This window comes from Lacerta agilis, chromosome 6 (genome assembly GCF_009819535.1).
Source record: "Lacerta agilis isolate rLacAgi1 chromosome 6, rLacAgi1.pri, whole genome shotgun sequence".
In the NCBI taxonomy this organism is placed as follows: domain Eukaryota; kingdom Metazoa; phylum Chordata; class Lepidosauria; order Squamata; family Lacertidae; genus Lacerta; species Lacerta agilis.
Window position 1 is genome coordinate 65338735 of NC_046317.1, and position 19292 is coordinate 65358026.

Below are 19292 nucleotides of genomic sequence, written 5' to 3' on the forward strand. Positions count from 1 at the left end.
TTTTTGTAGATGTCTAATTAAGAAGAAAAATCATGGCAATTTTTGTATAAGATGTGTAATTGTATTTGTTTTGTATGTGTATAAATGTAGGTGTGGTTAAGGTTGTATGTTGTTATAAGTAAAAATGTCAATAAATTCTTATAAAAAAAAAAATAAAAATATTAGGATGACTCTGGAAGAAATTTGAGTTATTAACATCTCACCTTTCCTACAGTAGAGAAAAACTCTTCCAAATCTCTTGGCCTAATTCTTGCAGCAAGCTGCATACAGAATACTGTTCGAGCATCTCTCTCCTCTGGAGTTAGATTATCAATAGGTTCTCTGAAAATAATAGATAAACCATGGTCAGTAATTTTCAATTTTAAAAGACAATTCTGAACAAATTTGTTCTGATATTCATTAAATCCATTTACACTCAGACACAGATGGAGGTATAACATTCAAATAGCACATGCTTCAAGTAAGGCAGACAGATACCCGTTTTTCAACTGCACCAGATATCTACAGTCCCCTTTAATGAGATGTGTCCATGTCTCAATATCTCAGAATTCATTACTGTATTTATAGTGCAAAAAAGGCTATTGCTCTCAGAAAAGAGCTCTTTCCTGGGTAATGCATATTCCTACCCCAATATACAAGAATGTGTAACGCAGATGAAAAAGACAAAATAGGGTATAGGAGAAGGTGCTCGGGGTTAACAAAGGATGTTTTAGAGGTCTTGCACCCCGATTCTACAAGTATGCCTGGAAAAATCTGTTAATTTAATGGACATACTTCTAAGTACGTACACCTTACCTAATCCCAGCATTAGAAAGGAAATGCTTTTAACCTCAACGTACTTTAATAGTTGTGTATGTCTGAAATGAAAGAACGTATTCAGCCATTTTACAAATTTATGTCTTTCGATACTCTATCCATACAAAGGCAGTAATCAGTATAGCACTGGGCAGCAAGAGAAATGCAATGATGCATAGAAAAATGAAGGCATATCACTGTATTTATCAAGCTTAAGCAGAATAGCACTTTTTACACACAAAAATGCACTGATCATATACTTTGCAACTGAAAGGAGATTTACAAAATGTTTCAATCTTCCTGCAAACATTATTTACACCTTACCCTTGCAAAATGTCCACGTTTTGCGGGTTGTGGCAAGAATGGGAGTAAGGTCTAAATCTAACAGCACTCTGTTCGCAAAGTGACCATGACTCCAGTTACAAGACTGCAAATCTATGCCTGACATTGTGATCACTCTTTAATTCAATCAATCCCCCTATTTTCAAAGCAAGTCCCCAGTATGTGGACAGGCCAGACAGAAACACACAGGGGCCGAGATCTATACATGGGTGCTGCCAGCAAATTTTGGCAGGAGAGATTAATTCACAAGCTTAAGCTCACAGGAGTTAGTAGCTAGGCTGAAAGCAAGAAAGCAGTCCAATGCTTGTTTTCTTCCAGCCTGGCCTGATGGGAGATGACCCTAATTGCCTGCCATAAGTATTGAATTAAGCAGTGATGGATGACTTTTCAAAAAAAAATGGGGGAGCAGGCAGCTGAACTTAACATGACATTTGCCCATTGGGTCCATGAAGCTGCCAGTTAAGAATAATCTCTGTAGGCTATAACTGCACCCCAAGCTCCTGCAGCTTAGCTGCCATTTGGGTCATCTTAACCAATGGTTCCATACAGCCTAACTTAGGGAGACATTCAAGTCCCTCTACTCAGACCAGACGGTTCCTTCCTTCAGCAGAGGTTGTCCCCAAAGACCTAAGATACATCAGTGAGGCGTGGAGAACAGCTGAAAGGAGCACATCATCTCTTGCCGCTCCCTCTGTGAAAATTTTACATTAATCTACTTATAGCTCATTAACGTCAAATGCATAGGTCACCTTTACACAGAGGTGTATCACAGATGCCTATCAAAGGACGTGCCTATTAATGACCAGAGAAAGCAAAGGGTCATACTACCAGTAATAAAGGAACATCAAATTCAGTAGTGCTACCAGCATCCACAACACTTCAGAACTGCCACAATCAATCAAAATGGGTGCACTCTATGCTACTCATGCCAAATTAAAACACTAACAATAACCCTGGCGTGCAGAGGCAGCACTAAACATGCATAGAGAGCATGTTCCGGAAGCCGAAAGGTAAGAATGAGATTTGCACAGAAAGCAACCAAGACACCTCATATAATATTCAACACTGCACAGTCAATTTAAATAGTAGTATTCAACTGCCTACCTCACAGGACTCTTGTCTTTTCTAAATGGACTTTTGCTCCTAGATCGTCGTCTACTGTGGAAAAAGCACACAACCAATTATGAAGGTATTAAACACATCAAAATAGATAATTAAATAGCCACCATAAAATAAGAGAAGGAAACCTTATTTTAATGTTGTGAGGCAAGCCAATCTTTCCTCTGATGGCACTGTTAAATTTTGGACCAGAACTAGATTAAAACAAGAAAAGACAATATATTACTAAGCAAGTTCATTATTAGCAGGAACAATCTTGAAAGAAACTAAATGCTAACTGGTGTTCACTTTAAAAGTTTATTTGAAAGCAAGTGGGATGCAGTAAGGCAGATATGTGAAGCACATCCAAAATTAACCTGAGATATCTTTTTGACATTATGAGAAAGTCTGGGCTAGTTTTCAGATGATTCAGTGCTAGAAGGAACTGGCAACCTGGAGAAGGAACTGGCAACCCACTCCAGTATTTTGCCATGAACACTCCATGGACAAAAGGAGAAGTTCCAAGACATGCTCTGGTTCATGGGGTCATGGAGGGTCAAGCACGACTAAGACTGAACGACGACGATATATGAACAAGAAGGCACGCAAGCAAATTCTCAGGCTTGCATGGTCTGTCTTATCCACCCCCTGTATGGCAAGGACTTTTAGTTTCATGGACTTGGCATTATGTATGAACCAAATATTGTTATTCCACCATTACAGTGATTACCCACTCCAATACTGCAAAAGAAAATTGTGTCACTGCTATAGTCCCACATGATACTGGAAGCAGATTTCTCTTAAGCTGTCTGCTAAAACTTTTTGAAAACCCTAAGCCAAGGTACAGATATGTATAAATCTTAAAATTGAGGCTTATGCAGCTATATTAAAAGGTTAGTTTGCTTTTTCTTTATACTTTGATTACATTTTCTGCTTATTCAGCAATGAAATAATGCAACATACTAGGGGCTTCTGTAACGGCCTCTGAATCGCCGTTCTCTACTTCTCGAACGGCTGCGTCTCCGTTCTTTACTTCTACTGCGCTTCCTCTCCCGACTTTTGCTCTTCTTCCTCTCACGATCACGACTTCGTTTGCGCTCCTTACTTCTACTCCTCTTCCTGTCATGGCTACGACTTCTGCTCTTGCTCTTTTTTCTCCTGAACAGGACAAACAACACAAGTTTAGGTGTCTTTTTTCAAAAGCAGCAAATAATAAGAGCCACTTAAAAGTTAAGACTATGAATTGGGTAGGTAGGCAAGTTTTTAAAAAAACCCATCAAGTAAGTTATGGCAACCGCAGCATGAATGCAAATTTTCTTTATAATGTACATTTTAAAAATAATGCAATCATTCTTTAATCAAATTACATAATATATTTTAATTCTCTCTAAACCATTTATACAATAGTTAAAAGCAATGCACTGGGTATGTACAGGCCTTCAAGGTGACAGCACACATTCACAAACATACCCTCAACCAGGATAAACATACTGGTGCCTCACTCTTTAAAATATCTACCTCCCTCCTAGGAGGAGGAATATTTTATCAAACAGAAGACACAAAAATGTTTAAACTGCAGATAACTATACCTACCAAGTTCCTTTGCAGAAATGTCAGGTTCATAGTTGATTCTGAACTGTTCATTTAATGAGACTCTCTTTCCACTCTACTGCCTGCTCACGCTAGATATGTTCCAAATGGAGAAGGAATAAGTCCCATTGGAGCAAGTAGCTTGGGTCCCAGGTGCCCTTCTGCTAGCGGAAAGCCTCTTCCACTCACAGAAGGGCTGTTTCCGACCTAGCGGAAGAGCATTGCATGAGAAAAGCAACCCCAAATCCAAAGAAGTGCTTCTGTTTGCATAAGCTATTTTCAAGGCATTATTACGGCCCACTAGTTTATCCTACAGCTTCCTTATTCACTATTTCTCTCATACTGTAGACTAAGTATGCTACCTTATGCTGCTGGCTTGTGAGAAATATTTTACTATCACTTGCAAGAAAATTCAAACAGCACTAATACATTGTCTTCTTCCCTTGTTTATCTGGATCCAAGTCAATTATTTAGCCCCTTATAGTTATATATTCTAAACCATTTGCTGCTTAAAACAGAAATGCAAAGTATTTTTAAGAGGAAAAAAACCTACAGAAGTGACATAGGGACCCAAAGACAGGTTTAAATGTAAGAACATATACATACTGCATTACCCCAAAAGACATAAGTAGTCCATATCAGGGATTCTCCATGCTTAAAGCAGGAACAAATAATGTTTCAACTCTAAAGAGGCAGACATGTACTAAGAACTAAGGAACTGGTTGCCTCTAAGTACACGTCTCAGAACAGGAATATATTTTTAGTAGCAGAACTGACCTCACATTACTTTCACACGAAAATTCACCCTTAATTCCTTTTTTCAGTAGTGTAATATGGGGAGCTCTTTTGGTTTGTTGGTAAACAGTTGGAGTCAGAAACCGTTGCAGTTCTATTGCAAAAAAATCCTATTTGAATCAGTGTTATGTTTCTACCCTGTACATATGAAGACAAGTAGGTTATGAATCAGATAGCTTCAGTGAGCAAAAACCAGGGCCTTGGTTTGTAATCACAAGGACGTCCATTTGTGTCCACTGTACTATGATTTGTTAATTAAAATTCAAGAAATTCATAGGCTAAATAATCAACTCAAACCTAAGCAGTTTACCTAGCATGATATTAGTGAGATATTATGGATGGTACTCCTCTTTGCAGTCAGATATCCTCAAGAAACATCCTTATAGAAAGCAATTCTTCTTTGATTCCCAGATGACAAAAACTGTCAATACAGGAATAACCAGATGAAATATTGCCAATATCCCCCTTCCTAAGGAAGATGTATAGATTTCAGACCTAATACCTAGGTATGGAACTATTGCAACATGTACATTTTCATATACAGTACCTGGAACCAACAAGCCCAGCAACTTAAGGCTGCCTGCTAATTATAATATGTGGTTTTTTCTAGTTCGCCTTTTCTTTTAACCTGTAAGACTCTTGTATCAGTTATGTACCCAACATGAATGTGGCAAGTAAAACATTTGTGGGAACTACAAGAATTTTCCTACTGCAGGAATAAAAGAAACTGAGAAGATACTGAAGTTCAGACTTGGACCTACAATTAATGTTCATATCATTATTATTAAATAAACAAGTTTGAACCAATTGTTTCTCCATTAAAATATAAAACATAGTATGATTTGCAGTCCCATGGACTGCAAAAAGATCAAACTTATCCATCCTTAAGGAAATCAGCCCTGAGTGCTCACTGGAAGGACAGATCCTGAAGTTGAGGCTCCAGTACTTTGGCCACCTCATGAGAAGAGAAGACTCCCTGGAAAAGACCCTGATGTTGGGAAAGATGGAGGGCACAAGAAGGGGACGACAGAGGATGAGATGGTTGGACAGTGTTCTCGAAGCAACTAGCATGAGTTTGGCCAAACTGCAGGAGGCAGTGAAAGATAGGCATGCCTGGCGTGCTCTGGTCCAAGGGGTCATGAAGATTTGGATACGACTGAACAACAACAAAAGCCTGATTGTCTTTCTTCTTTGTGGCAGGACATTGCCACAGTTACAAGTTGCAGCCCAAGAACATGATTTTCATCCAACAATTTGGTGAGTATATACATAGGCTTATGGTTGCAGCAAACGCACAGACCAACCCGCTTTTTATGTTGATGACAATAACTCTACCTGTATCAAATGACCTGTTGAAACTTTCAAAGACTGGTATACTAGCAATAGCATTCAAGTGGGCTGGTTTGTATGCAGCACTAAAATATAGCTTAGCACTACATGGGATAAGCATGAGAAAAGCTTCAGGCTCACAAACTCCTGTTCTAAGCAAGAGTGATTTAAAATGAGCCAGCTTCATAACCCATGGTTTGAAATTAGCTCGCTTAGAAACCTGACTAGAGATTGTTTTATATCATGATCTCTGGTTCATACATATGAAGTCAGAAATTATGGAAAGTGAACCAAAACACTGAAGAAATCTTTCTCCCAACTGCATGGAAGCAGAGGAACAAGAGACCTCAAAGCTTTACTCAGGCTCAAAGCTTTACTCAGGCTCATTTCAATTCATGCATGTAATACTAAACCACTGTTGTGCATGTACAAGTTGAATAAGAAAGTATTACTGAGCAGATTGCTCATTTCCAAATAGCTTGGGAACAGCAAAGACCAATTAAGTGGAAGAGCTTCTTTCGAATCATGAGAATGAAGCACTTCAGAAAACCTTATACACTATATGGGGGGAAATTAATGCTTGGCACTACAGTCAAAAATCACTCTACACCAACAGTACGTATGTACATATGTACGTACATACATACATGCATAATCAGGCTACTATAATGAAGCAGTCAAACTGGTAAAAAGGTATGTTCCTTCTAACCAACAGTTCCTAACCAAGTTGGTGCAGCAATAAAACTGCTAGCACATTTGCAAAGCTAAGCCGGGTCCAATATGGTTTCAAATTAGATGAAGAACCACCTGTTGAAATTCCTGCATTGCAGAGGGTTAGATGACTCAGGATCCCTTCTACAATTCTTTGATTCTAAGAGTATGATACCACTTTGGAGGATTTGCTTTTTTATTATTTCTGCAGGAGTGTGTGTGTGTGTGTGTGTATCAAATTACACACTTTCCATTGGACTTGTAAGCTTGAGAGTTAGTGTGTTGTAACTGTTAAAAGTATCAGACTAGGACCTGAGACTTTAATGCCCACTTGGCTATGAAGCTTACTGGGTGACCATAGGCCGGTCACTGCCTCTTAGCCCAACCTACCCCACAGGGTTGTTGTAGGGAATAAATGAGGTGGGAGAGAGCTATGTACGCCACCTTGAGCTCCTTGGAGAACAAGGTGTTCTAAAATGCAACAAATGATTAATGTATTTCTTTAACGTAAGCAGTAGTGCACACAGTGACAAAGGTTTTCTGGAAAGCTAGGGTAATATGCATAGGATAATTTTCCATTTGCACCAGAAATTTTTTGGATGCCCAGGAGCATGGGTGGTGGACCATCTAGCCTGTGGGCCAATCTTGTCCTGTCAGGGGGTTCAAGTTGGTCCATGAGGTCATTTTCCCGAAACCACACTACCTATCAGCTGACATTAGTTGTGATGTCATCTAATGGGCTTGAGGATGGGGTTGATTTAACACATTCCTGTTCCCAGCAAGGAATGAGTCTACAGCCAAAGCAGCAAGATTTAACCCCCTACTTATGAGCCGAAAAGTGGGGAGAGGGGGTATTCCCGATTCAGGAAGGGTTTTGCATGGAACTCCCTGCTAAAACTGAGTGGGGGATATGTTTTAGCAAGTAATTTCAACACAAACCGCTTCTGGGGTTTAGCCTTCCCAGAATGTAGGAAAATACTTTTTAATTTTAGCTGCACCTTCAGGACTTTAAAGCACTTTGCATCATTGTGACATCAGGTGGCTGATGGGTCAGTGGCTTCTGATAATCATCTAGCTCACTGAGCCAAAAATGCTCCTCAACCCCTGCCCTAGAGTCATCTAACCATGTTTATTTTACTTGTATTTAGTAAACAAAAGGGGGGAAATTGTGAAACTGCCAAGCATGCCTAATATTTTATTTGCAATTGATATCTATTTGATGTTAATAATGAAAGAAAAGCTCTGGAACTTTTTCCACCCTACATAAAACAAATAATGGTGTTTTCCTAATAAAATACATGCAGTCATCATGACTGTAAAAGCTTGTGCATTTGATACTATTCTATTTTGCTTCAAGTTAAAATACAGCACACATCTGCAAGAAACTAAAAACACTGGTATCTATAGGTAAAAAACATGTTTATTAAGCATCCGCCCAGAAAATTAACCTTAATCCAAATTGTATTTGTTGCAGTTAGTTTTTGCTTAGTTTATACTAAAATGTATCCTTTTTGCATATGGTAAATGGCTAACTATTCATCAGAACATTATAGGCAACTAAGGTTTTGGTATAAGCAAAATCTGTGTTGTTTTATGCATATTGAATGTTTTGCACCACCCATTCTTCACTTTTAGGATCTTATCCCATATATACCCACTCAATTGCTTCAATCTGCAGAACTGGCACTGTTACAGGTGCCACATAATACTCGTTCCACACTTGTAGAAACCAATCTTTTAGTGGCAGCACTAGAGATGTGAAGGCCCGGAAAACCCCTGGAAAAATTCGGGGGGAAATGTTTTCCCCCGTTTTTTCCCTCAAGACTTTTTCTTTTCTGAAAATTGAAAAAAATAAAAAATAGATTATGGAATGTTTTATTTTAACATGATGAGTAAAATATTTTAAGATAAGGTGTTCAAATATTTTATAAATCATTTCTAAAAATATATATATGGTATCAGATTATTCCAATTTCTGTGAGGACAAGCAAGTCCTAGGTTACAAACTGAACTCTCCAATGCAAGAACAAGATACATTTCTTCCTTTAGGAGGTGCTGTTGTCACCAGAAAAGGAAAAGGTTTCAGTTTTATTTTTGCATGCGTGTGGTATGCATTGGTTCTGTTCCTCCTCACTAGGCCTCAAAGCACTGGAAGAAAATATAGAGCAACAAAAAGAGCCTGAAAGTATATACTTAATTACAGCTCAGAAATTGATACTGATTAAATTTCATGCCCATTAATTGAAACTTAGTCCCACTTCCTTCTTCAGTTCTTTTTATGAGAATGTTTTTTTTTAAATACTGTAGAGAGGAAATATGAATAATTGTTACTTCTGGATTTTTAAAAATTGTTTTGTGGAGTTTTTTTTGTTCCACATAAACTAGTACACAGTTCAGGAGACTGTTACTCTATTTGTTACAAATACAAATAAATATTATTTTAAAAGTAAATTCTGTTTGTAATAATTGTTTGGATACACTATATTTTTTATATGCTAGTTGTGATAAATTTATGCCCATTAAAATTGTCCATAGTTATATTTTATGTTTCTAAAGTAAGAGAATGAGTTTCAATCTGGAAAAGAAAAAAGAAGTGCTAATGTAACAAAAAAAAAAATTCGATTTTTCCGAAAATTTCCATTTCCCCCCAGAAAAAAACAGGTTTTTTCTGAGCTTCAAAATTTCTGGAAATTTCTCATCTCTAGGCAGCACCTACAGTTTGGAACTCCAGGCGTGACGGGTTCCTTCGTTGTATTCCTCTCAGTGCCTGCTTAAAGCATTTTTGTTTAGACAAACCCTATCCATAAATGTAGAAGCTACGTGTGATTTCTATCTTTTGGCTACTGCTGGTTTTAATAATCTCTGAATGTTTAAATACATGTTTTTAATAGAGGATTTTAATGTATGTTATATTTTTGTAAGCTGCTTATAAGTACCCTTACATTAATTTAAATAAACCTTTTTTTTGCATAATGCTTTCACTAATCATTTTGTTATATTGTAGTTCATTTCCCATCATTTTGGGCCTTTTAAGCTATGAATTAAATGTCAGGATTTTAAAGCCCTGAATAAACCAACTGGGTATGAGGTCTACACCTTTTAATGAACCCAGACAGGAAAAAACCTGCATGAAATTGTCCATGTCCATAAAATTTTAGCCCAGGGATGGGGAACCTCTTACCCTCTTGGCATGGCCTATTGTCAGGGATGAAAGGTGTAGTCCAGCAACATCTGAAAGGCCACAGGTTCCCCATCCCAGATTTAGCCCATGAGATCAGTGAGGCTACATAAAACTACATTAAAAAAACAAAAACGTTTAGCACTTTTTCCCTGTTCACCCAATGGCTGACAGAACAAAGTCTCTTGTAAATTCTTGAGGGTGACAGGAGACGGCAGAACATTCCTCAACACCTAGGACAAGCAACAAAAGCTAAGTTAACATCTTCCCACCAAGACAGCATTAATAAAAGGAGACTCTCCAGCCAGTTCTTTGTTGCCTGCTGTGGTTGTAAGACCATGAGTTTCAGGCTGCCTTGCAGTTAAGTTAGTACAGCAAAGGGTCCAAAAGGCTTTAATGACATATAAATGCATATTTCCTCAAGTAAAGGTTCTCGGAAGTAACTTACTGTGAGCTTTTAAAAAAAAAAAAAAAAACAACAACCCTTTTTTAGAGTACATCCTTTCTTATCCCACTGACCTATGACATTATTAACTTTTCATACAACACTGTCAACCTATTATTGTGGCTTCCAGTCTTAAGATGTGAACAAACTTGGGGTTTTTTCTCTAATAAAGCATGTCAGGGAGCCTGGAATAGCATTATTCAGGGTATTTAGATTTTCACTTTAGGTGGTATCCAGTGGAGACTGTCAGCAGACAAAAGGGAATCTGTCAATGGAAGTGAGAGAGTTTTATTAATCTCCCATTCCCCCTGAAGTACCCCACACACCATCTAAATCTGTTCCAGAAGGCTGGGGGAGCAGAAATAATTAAAATAACCTTTCAACAGCTGATAGTCACCAATGGACACCATCCACTGAATAAAATGGCCAACAAGGCTGGTAGAGAAGCTGGTTTCCTTCTAACACCATTACATTTGGATAAGAGAGAATACAGCATGACTCCTTTTCCTATGTACTGTGTTCCGCTTTATAAAACTAAAACCACCAGGGAAAGGAAATTAGAAGTTTCCAGTTACTTCAACTATCAAATACTCCAAAAAGAAAGGAGCTATCTACCTTCCCAATACAAGCTGTCTTTACATGAACAAGGCAATTGACTCAGATACTCCCCAGGTGTAATTTAGGCATATGAGTCTTATTTCTATATTGTGCACATTTTTTAAACAGTAGTTTACTCCTCTCATTTCCACAAGAACGGCCACATTCTGCACAGGTGGCAAATACATGCTCTCAGAAGGCAAGAGTAGGCCGTACTTTTCCAGTAGCGGTTTTTGATGGGATAGCTCTGGGAAGAAACATATTATTCTTTTTAAGAGCAAAGTTCAGTCTCTTGTGCTCTCTCAACTTGTCTCTCAGCAGTAAAATGTTTAGTCAGTGTTGATATTAATGAAACAATCCACTATCCAAAAAGGATCTGTTCAGCAGGGAGTGGGGAAACGATTCTTTTTCCACCACAGTTAAAGACTAGTGTTTTTTTATCGCTTAGATAAGCACCGCCCTATGCAAAGGCACTTTTGCTTAAAGTGGTATTTTTTTGTTTGTTTTCTCAGCTAACCATTGCTAAACAAAGGAACTGATGCCTCAGAAACTGATTTTCCCCCCCTGGAGATATTTAAAGAAAGTATATGTAAGTTGACCCCAAGATTCCCTTTTATTTAAAAAAAAGAAGATCATCTCACTGGAAAACTATTTCATTTAGTTGTTAGAACTATTCCAGTTCTGTTTCATTAGCCCTCACTTTTATATTAAAAATATTTTGCTTCCATTTTCTAGAAGAAGAAAAAAACTAGTGGAAACCAGCAACTCTCACAGTGTTCCCAAATAGCTTATCAAGATACTGCCAGGCACTGTTCTTTTGTCCTGCCACTACGAGGCAAGACTGGCTGGAACTAGAGACAAAGACTGTTCTGTGGCGACTCCCAACCTTATAGAATTAGCTTAAGAGTCACCTTAAACCAACCCACACATTCTCTCAACATTCCAGAAAGATAGATATGCTAGCCTAAAGTAGTTTCAAGGTGCTTCAACATACAAGTTCTTGTTACCCAAGATTCCATAGTCAACAATTATCCATTTGGAGATTTACCTATAAAAGTTCATACCAGATTCACTTGGGCTACAATCCTATGCCCACTTATCTGGAAATAAGCACCAATAAACGCTTCTGAGCAGACATACCGGTATTATGCCATCAGTCTTTTAAGGTACCTTTTAACAGTTAGGTAAACTGTTACAGAAATCTAAAATTATTTATCTGTCATAGACTATATATTTAGCTGTATTTAATTTCTTTTGAAAGATGACCCAGTGGAAACAAGGATTCAATTTGTCTCTTTCAAAATTTATTTTGGCGGTAAAAAATTCTGTTTGCTTAAAAACTGAAGAACACTAATATTACTGAGGGAAGAGGGCCTGGCTGCCAAAGAAGGTTTCCTAGGCATAACGACAAATTCAGTAATACCAATAGATACTTACTTCTTGCTGCGCTCTTCATGGCCATTGGCACTGCTCAATTTGTTCTCATCCTAAGCAGGGTTGATAGAAGAACATCGTGAGGACGAAGTGGAAACATTTCAAGTGGTCAAAAGGGTAATGGGAATAGGGATAAGAAAATACAAAACAAAAATTTTAATACTAAAATTATTTTACATTTAATATGGAGTGCTACTAGTTAATGTAGACTTGTTTAACCACTTTGTTGCTTATAGTTAAGTCATACAATTACAAATACAAGAATTACTATTTAAAATATATTTAAATCGTACAAACTTCCTTACGTGACTTTAAAGTTATCCTGAAGTTTTCAGCACTCAAGTGGTTAAATAAATAAAATGTAAAAGAAATTTCACGTTTAAAACATTTTCATGTACTATAATCCCTTTGACCAGTACCAAGGCTATATCTCTGCCTAAGCCCCAAGTGGCCATGCTAGCAGCCAGCCACTATCGATTTCCTGTGACCGATGCCAGTCCTGAGATCTTCGCCCATTTTCGTTGGAGGGTTGGGACTGTAAGAGCTTGATGCCACCTCTGTCACACATCTCGCCCTGAAGCAAACAGGGATTCACACTGCTTTAGTAACGTCGACTCCCAAGTCAGTCATCAATAATCCAACCAGTCCAGCCTAATATTCCCTATTCCATACCTGTTTACATGGAAAATATCCATGTTAAACTAGCACACAGATTCTTAACATTACAAATTATGATTTCTTTCAAAATGTTACATAGCTAATAACTATTACATAAAACTAAACATGAAATTTAAAAGGTTACAAACACTTGTTCAAAACTCATACCGCATAGCTGCACTAAACATACTCCAAAATGAACTAATAGTTGCTGTTATGTTTATTGTAGTTATCACACCAGTTACACCATGAGTTCAACTGCTACATTACTTAATTTTTTGTATATAGATTTGTGAAGCCAGTGCTACTGCATGCATAATTTAATAGTTTCACCAATATCCAGTGAAAAACTAAATACATTTGCTGCCTGTTTAGATCTAGAAGCTAGGTATTAAATACTCAGAAAGGTAGAATTTTTTATCAAAGTTGCTAAATTTAAATAAATAGAAGAGTACTCTTTCACAAGAACGGTAGACTGCAACAATATTTTGTTTTACTATTACTAAAATGTGAACTATTCAGGGATCCAAGAATTTTTGGAAAGGGTCTTTCGCACAACAGTTAATTGCCTCCTGTCCTGTTAAAGATTAATCACCCGTCTATCTTTTTTTTTAAAAAGAGGTCACTCTTCTTCCATTAAGCAGTCTAAGTATTGCTTGCCATGAACTTGGGAAGAGATTATTCTTGGAACCCTGCTATTTGCCCAAACCACTGCATTCACCTTGTTGCTAATCCAAAATTGAGCTGGTAGTTTTTAGGAGTGTTTTCCGTTTTGTTTTTTTTGTTTGTTTTTACCTAGGGGGACCACGGTACAGCGATACGTCACTCAATTACTACCTTATGATTGACAGTTCACACTGGAATCAAAGGTGAATTCATGGGAGTAGAGGTGAGATATCGTTAGGCAAGTCTACAAAGAGAGATAGATGGGCATTTATTCATCACGCTGAAGTGAAACTACTGCACAATATAATTACATTAACAGCATATAGTTACTCGTAAGATACACGTAACGCACGTCCAATAAGATAAATCATGAGGGCTCCGGGATGTTAGTTTACAGTTCAGCAGTAGTTTCATGAATAATGCTAAATGAATAGTGATAAAGCCCTTATTAGCATATTTCTCACCTTCTTATAAGGAGCTTCAAGCATTGCTTCAATAGCAATAATCATCAGCCATTTTTCAAGACACCTAGAAAGAAGGAAAAGTTCATTTAGTCAAGCATGCACTAATCCACTGGTTCAAAAATTAAGAGCTTGGTGATTCTGATGGTGACAAAAAGTTGCATCAGTCCACACTTCCAAATGAGTCAGTTTTATATTCTCAACTTTCTTGAAACTCTAGGCCAGTTTTGACGTAACAGTGTTAACGTGATGAACCAAGCTTCTCCCTACTTTTACACCTTCTTTCTTTCTTCCTCTGGTGCAAATGAAAGGTTTTGTGTTACCAAACTCTGGACCAACTGTGATTAATTTTAAACTATGGCTAATGGAAACGAGCCAACCTCAAGCCATAGCAAGCTTGCTTTCATTAACTATAGATAGGTGTAGCTATGATGGAGGAGAGGGAAGTGTGTGAGCTCAAAGAGAGGCTAGGCTTAATCCTGCAACACTAAAGCATGGGTTCAGCATTATGCCTGTAAAATGTCACTGTCTCTGGAAGCATGTAACACAATCAGTCAAACACAAAACTACACAGTTTTCCTATATCAAAGAAAAAGTAAACCCGGTTCCCATGTTTGTAAATTACTTTTGTAAATACCTACCCAACATACATAAACAGAAGCATATTGCTAATAAAACATACTAAAATACCCCTTCTCCATATAGCCATAATAGGTTTTAGGAGAACTCCAGTAATACCTGTGTAATTAAGATAATAATTTGCTGAAAAACCCTTCAAGACAACAAACTATTATAATCCTCTGTGGCTTTCTTAAAATAAATGTGAATTCAGCTGAGGTTACAGTTTCTCTCTCAATATTTCTGTATCATGGAGAGCCCAGACTTTGTCAATGGGCAAGGAACACAGATGCTGCAGGTCCCAATCAACTGCTGAAAGCAAAACAAGCAAAAGCATTTCAACATACAGTACAGTATTCTTTTTAAACCAGATATGCACTAATATCAAGCTTTGGAACCAATTAAATAATCAATTCAATGTAACAAATAACAATAATCAATAAATTCCAATTGTTTACCACATTTTGAAAAATGAACTCTTGAAAATGCATACGGTATATGCATATAAAAGGTAAAGGAAAGGTAAGGGTACCCCTGACCATTAGGTCCAGTTGCGGACGACTCTGGGGTTGCGGCACTCATCTCGCTCTATAGGCCGAGGGAGCCAGCGTTTGTCCACAGACAGCTTCCGGGTCATGTGGCCAGCAGACTAAGCTGCTTCTGGCGAACCAGAGCAGCGCACGGAAACACCTTTTACCTTCCCGCCAGAGCAGTACCTATTTATCTACTTGCACTGTAACATGCTTTCGAACTGCTAGGTGGGCAGAGCTGGGACCGAACAGGAGCTCACCTCGTTGCGGGGATTCAAACACCGACCTTCTGAACGGCAAGCCCTAGACTCAGTGGTTTAGGCCACAGCGCCACCCGCACCCCCTATATATGCATATTACCCTCCCATAAAACTGTCCCTGGAATACTCTAACATTTTTAGTTGAACATTTTGTTACTTTAAATCAGGGGTCCCCAAACTAAGGCCCAGGGCCCGGATCCGGCCCAATCGCCTTCTAAATCCCGGCCCACGGACAGTCTGGGAATCAGCATGTTTTTACATGAGTAGAATGTATCCTTTTATTTAAAATGCATCTCTGGGTTATTTGTGGGCATAGGAATTCGTTAATTTCCCCCCTCCAAAATATAGTCCGGCCCCCCACAAGGTCTGAGGGACAGTGGACTGTCCTCCCTGCTGAAAAAGTTTGCTGACCCCTACTGTAAATGCTATTTGCTCAAGTTTAAAGTTGACTGGTGGAAAACATTCTCTAAAATCGACAGTGAATGCAGCTATGCAGAATTATAAAATGGAATCCATTTTGTGTTGTGACCTACCTCCAGGGTGTGAGAGAAACATCCTGTGGTGAAAAAAAAGCCTAATAGAGCCTTCAGATTAGAAGTTCCTCATGAATGTGATATCCCATCACCTGAAATCTGCCATGAATCATTGACTCCTTGGTTCAAAAATTCGAAACAGATTAGTTAAAGTTAAACGATCCCAGAAAATCTTTGTATGGAATCAGCTGTTGCAAATTCCCCAATTGCAAGATACCAGCAATCCTGAGTTTGTGATAATAAAAGACTATGGGTAGACTACTCTCAGCTACTCTCTGAAGACTGGAGAAGAGACCCTCTTAAGAATATTAGGGGGTGGGCAGGGGAAGGACTAGACCATGTGAAAAATGAATGTAATATTTTAGCTGCATTTCATTCATTTTCAGCTTTGTATTCTTGTTATTAAAAAAGTGTGCATCAACGTTTTGTTGTTGCGCCCATAACCTAGGTTTATATGGCATTTAGCTCCTAGCTTTCATATCTCAATTTCTAACGCTGAACTTTTTATGACGTCTTTATATAGCACAGTAATATTGTTTTAGGGGTTTCAAAGAGTGTTGAAAGCAACATAATTGCATTCACGTAATTACTCCCACTTGTGCAACAAAACTGCTCCCTCTCCTGTTCACACATGCTGACGCCCAAATCTCCTTCAGATGGTTGGGGGGCAGCGTTAGAAACTCAGAAATGTAAATTAATCACCAAATGCCACCTTAAACCTGGGTTATGGTCGTCACAGGAATGTCTAGGTACAACTGCTGCTGTGAGTGTCTGGGAAGACCGCTACCTCCTCCGGCCAACTCCATCGGGCCTAGGAGGCGGGCCTACACTCAACTGCCACAGCTTAAGAGGCTCCAGAGAAGCCTCCGGAACACTGCTGCTGTGAGTGTCTGGGAAGACCGCTCCCTCCTCCAGCCAACTCCATTGCCTAGGAGGCGGGCCTACACTCACCAACACAGCTTAAAAGGCGCCAAAAAAGACAGCCTCGGCTCTTGCTCTGTAAATTACTATTGTTTGTATAATGTATTTTACATTGTAATGTAGCCAAAGCAAATTCCAAGTATACTGAAAAATGTACTTGGCCAATAAATTATTATTCTATTCTATTCTTTTTCCTGCAGTGAACTTTATTATTTTATAACTTTTTATTCATTTACTTCTATACTGCTTTATATTTTAAAGGGAAAAAATCTCAAAGTGGTTTGCAGCACATTAAAACATCAAATAAAATAATCCAGAATAACACAACTGAAGCTTCAAGGAAAGTATTTCAGATGCTTCCCTAAGGGATATTTTGCTTTCCCCATATTTATTTACCTACTTAATTTATATAGCTGCCCCAAAGCAGAAGCAGTCTAAGAAGCCAGTGTCGTGTACTTGTTAAGAGTGTTGGACTAGGACCCAGGAAACGAAGGTTCAAATCCCCACTCATCATGAAGCTCACTGGGTGACCTTGGGCAAATCACAGCCTCTTAACCTACCTTACAGGGATGTTGTAAGGATTAACTGAAGAGGGGATGAACCATGTACTCCTTGGAGAAAAGGGTGAGATATAAATGCAACAAGTAAGCTCTTCTGCATACCTACTTAAGAAAGCTGGAGAGGCCAGCCAGATGGAGATGTCAGTCGCCAGCCTGGCATCCAGAGATCTCCATATGGTCACAATTGCACCCATGCCAGTTGCAAAACATGCCTGGGGTATTTCAAACACTGTTGGGGAGCCCTCAGAGCAAATCTGAAGGGCATGTGAGAAAGAAAGGGAAGGAAGTTCCATTGCCTAAGTGTGAGAGTTCAGAGAATACAACACTGTGTTGATAACTAGTGAGGTTAAAGATAATGGAGAGTACTAACTAATGTGTACGGTAATGTTAGTGCAAGCTTTTCTAACAGGTATGTATTTTGCTTAGCATGTGTGGAGTTGGATAAATTTGGGAAAGTGTCTTTCAAGTTTACATTTATTAAAGATGTGGCAGTAAGTAAAATGGTAATGTCATGCCAGAAATACCTAATGTAGAACAAATAACATAAATTTTAAGATACCGTACACAAATTTCTTCTCTGTAAAGCAAACTCACAAACATGAGAAAATCCCTAGAAGCAAAAACATGCTGGGACATCTGCTGTTTACATGATCAAGGAATAAAGGAAATTATTTGTAAGCAAAAAAAACAGGTTTGGCCAAAATTTATTCTATTCCAGTTTAAATTTGAAAAATGCACAAAACTCAAAGACCTAACTCTGACCTATCTTTTACTATACAGTAATTTAACAAAGCTAAACTACAGATTAAATTATTAGACAAACCTGAAATACTGGAGGCAGGTAACTAAGAACAGGAGCTGAAAATACCTGGTGAAATCTTAATTAAGCCAAGAACTTACATTCTCTCTGCCTCCCTTTACATTAACACCAATACAGGAATAATACTGCCCAAAGGTTAGGCAAAGTTAATGACTGCTAGTGAGTACTGTATAGCTCACTGTTCAAACATAGCTGTTATTTTGAAGGACTGAAATATGATATAAAATAAATTAGCTAAATACATTTTGGATAGCCACAAGATGCAAATATTACTGTCCGAGTGTTCAAGTTGGACATACAGGTATCCGTATTATCTTAGGGCAGGTATACCAAATAGTTGTACTGTATAATTAAGGGTTAAGAAACTGATTACACAAGTAATTCAAGATATTCAACTTTTAAAGAACGCTGTAATTTTCTAGCATTTCAAATTTTTATTGAGAGACATTTTGACATTGACTAAAATTTGCTACATTAAGCATAACTTTTTAAAATCAAATAATCCTATTGAAAATGGAAACATAATATAAGCTTGTTAAAGTCAACAGTTTTAGTTCCTTAAAACTGAACCCAAGACCCTCTATCAAAAAACCAGTCAAATGTCTGTTTTCTGTGTAGAAGGGTGAATGATGATGTCTGATGTCAAGCATTATAAACGTGTCACAATAGATAAATGACTTTACATGCTTATGGAAAGTTATAAGTATGTGTGGCTATCTTAACAACCGCATAGCTATTTACTTTTCACTCAACGTGAGAAACAACCTGCTTCATCCCTCGCTTGTTTAAAGTGTGGACTTTCAGACCAGAATCCAAAGAACTGCTCAAGCCCAATGCAACGGGCTTGTACCAGTCCAGGGGCATGTCTATGGAGAATATACATGCATGTTACTCATTCTCAAATAAGTCTCATTTTGTGGGTCTACTTTGAGTAGGTACACCAATGTTAAGA

General features: G+C 38.1%; 1 protein-coding gene across 9 annotated transcripts in view; it reads right to left on the reverse strand.

Moving 5' to 3' along the window:
- The window catches only part of RBM39 (RNA binding motif protein 39), a 36166-nt gene that overhangs the window by 15732 nt on the left and 1142 nt on the right, over positions 1 to 19292 (reverse strand). The window contains exons 2-9 of one of the 9 annotated variants that reach the window (XM_033153206.1): positions 14102 to 14165; positions 13809 to 13881; positions 12318 to 12367; positions 9842 to 9953; positions 3199 to 3393; positions 2385 to 2450; positions 2242 to 2295; positions 204 to 321 (exon numbers count right to left, since the gene is read on the reverse strand). In XM_033153206.1, the coding sequence (XP_033009097.1) occupies positions 204 to 321; positions 2242 to 2295; positions 2385 to 2450; positions 3199 to 3393; positions 9842 to 9852 (444 nt within the window). In that variant the 5' untranslated portion in view covers positions 9853 to 9953; positions 12318 to 12367; positions 13809 to 13881; positions 14102 to 14165. Of the gene's footprint in view, positions 1 to 203; positions 322 to 795; positions 853 to 2241; positions 2296 to 2384; positions 2451 to 3198; positions 3394 to 9841; positions 9954 to 12317; positions 13882 to 14101; positions 14166 to 19292 lie in introns of those variants that run through there. The other 8 variants (XM_033153202.1, XM_033153201.1, XM_033153207.1 and 5 more) reach the window with 8 other exon arrangements.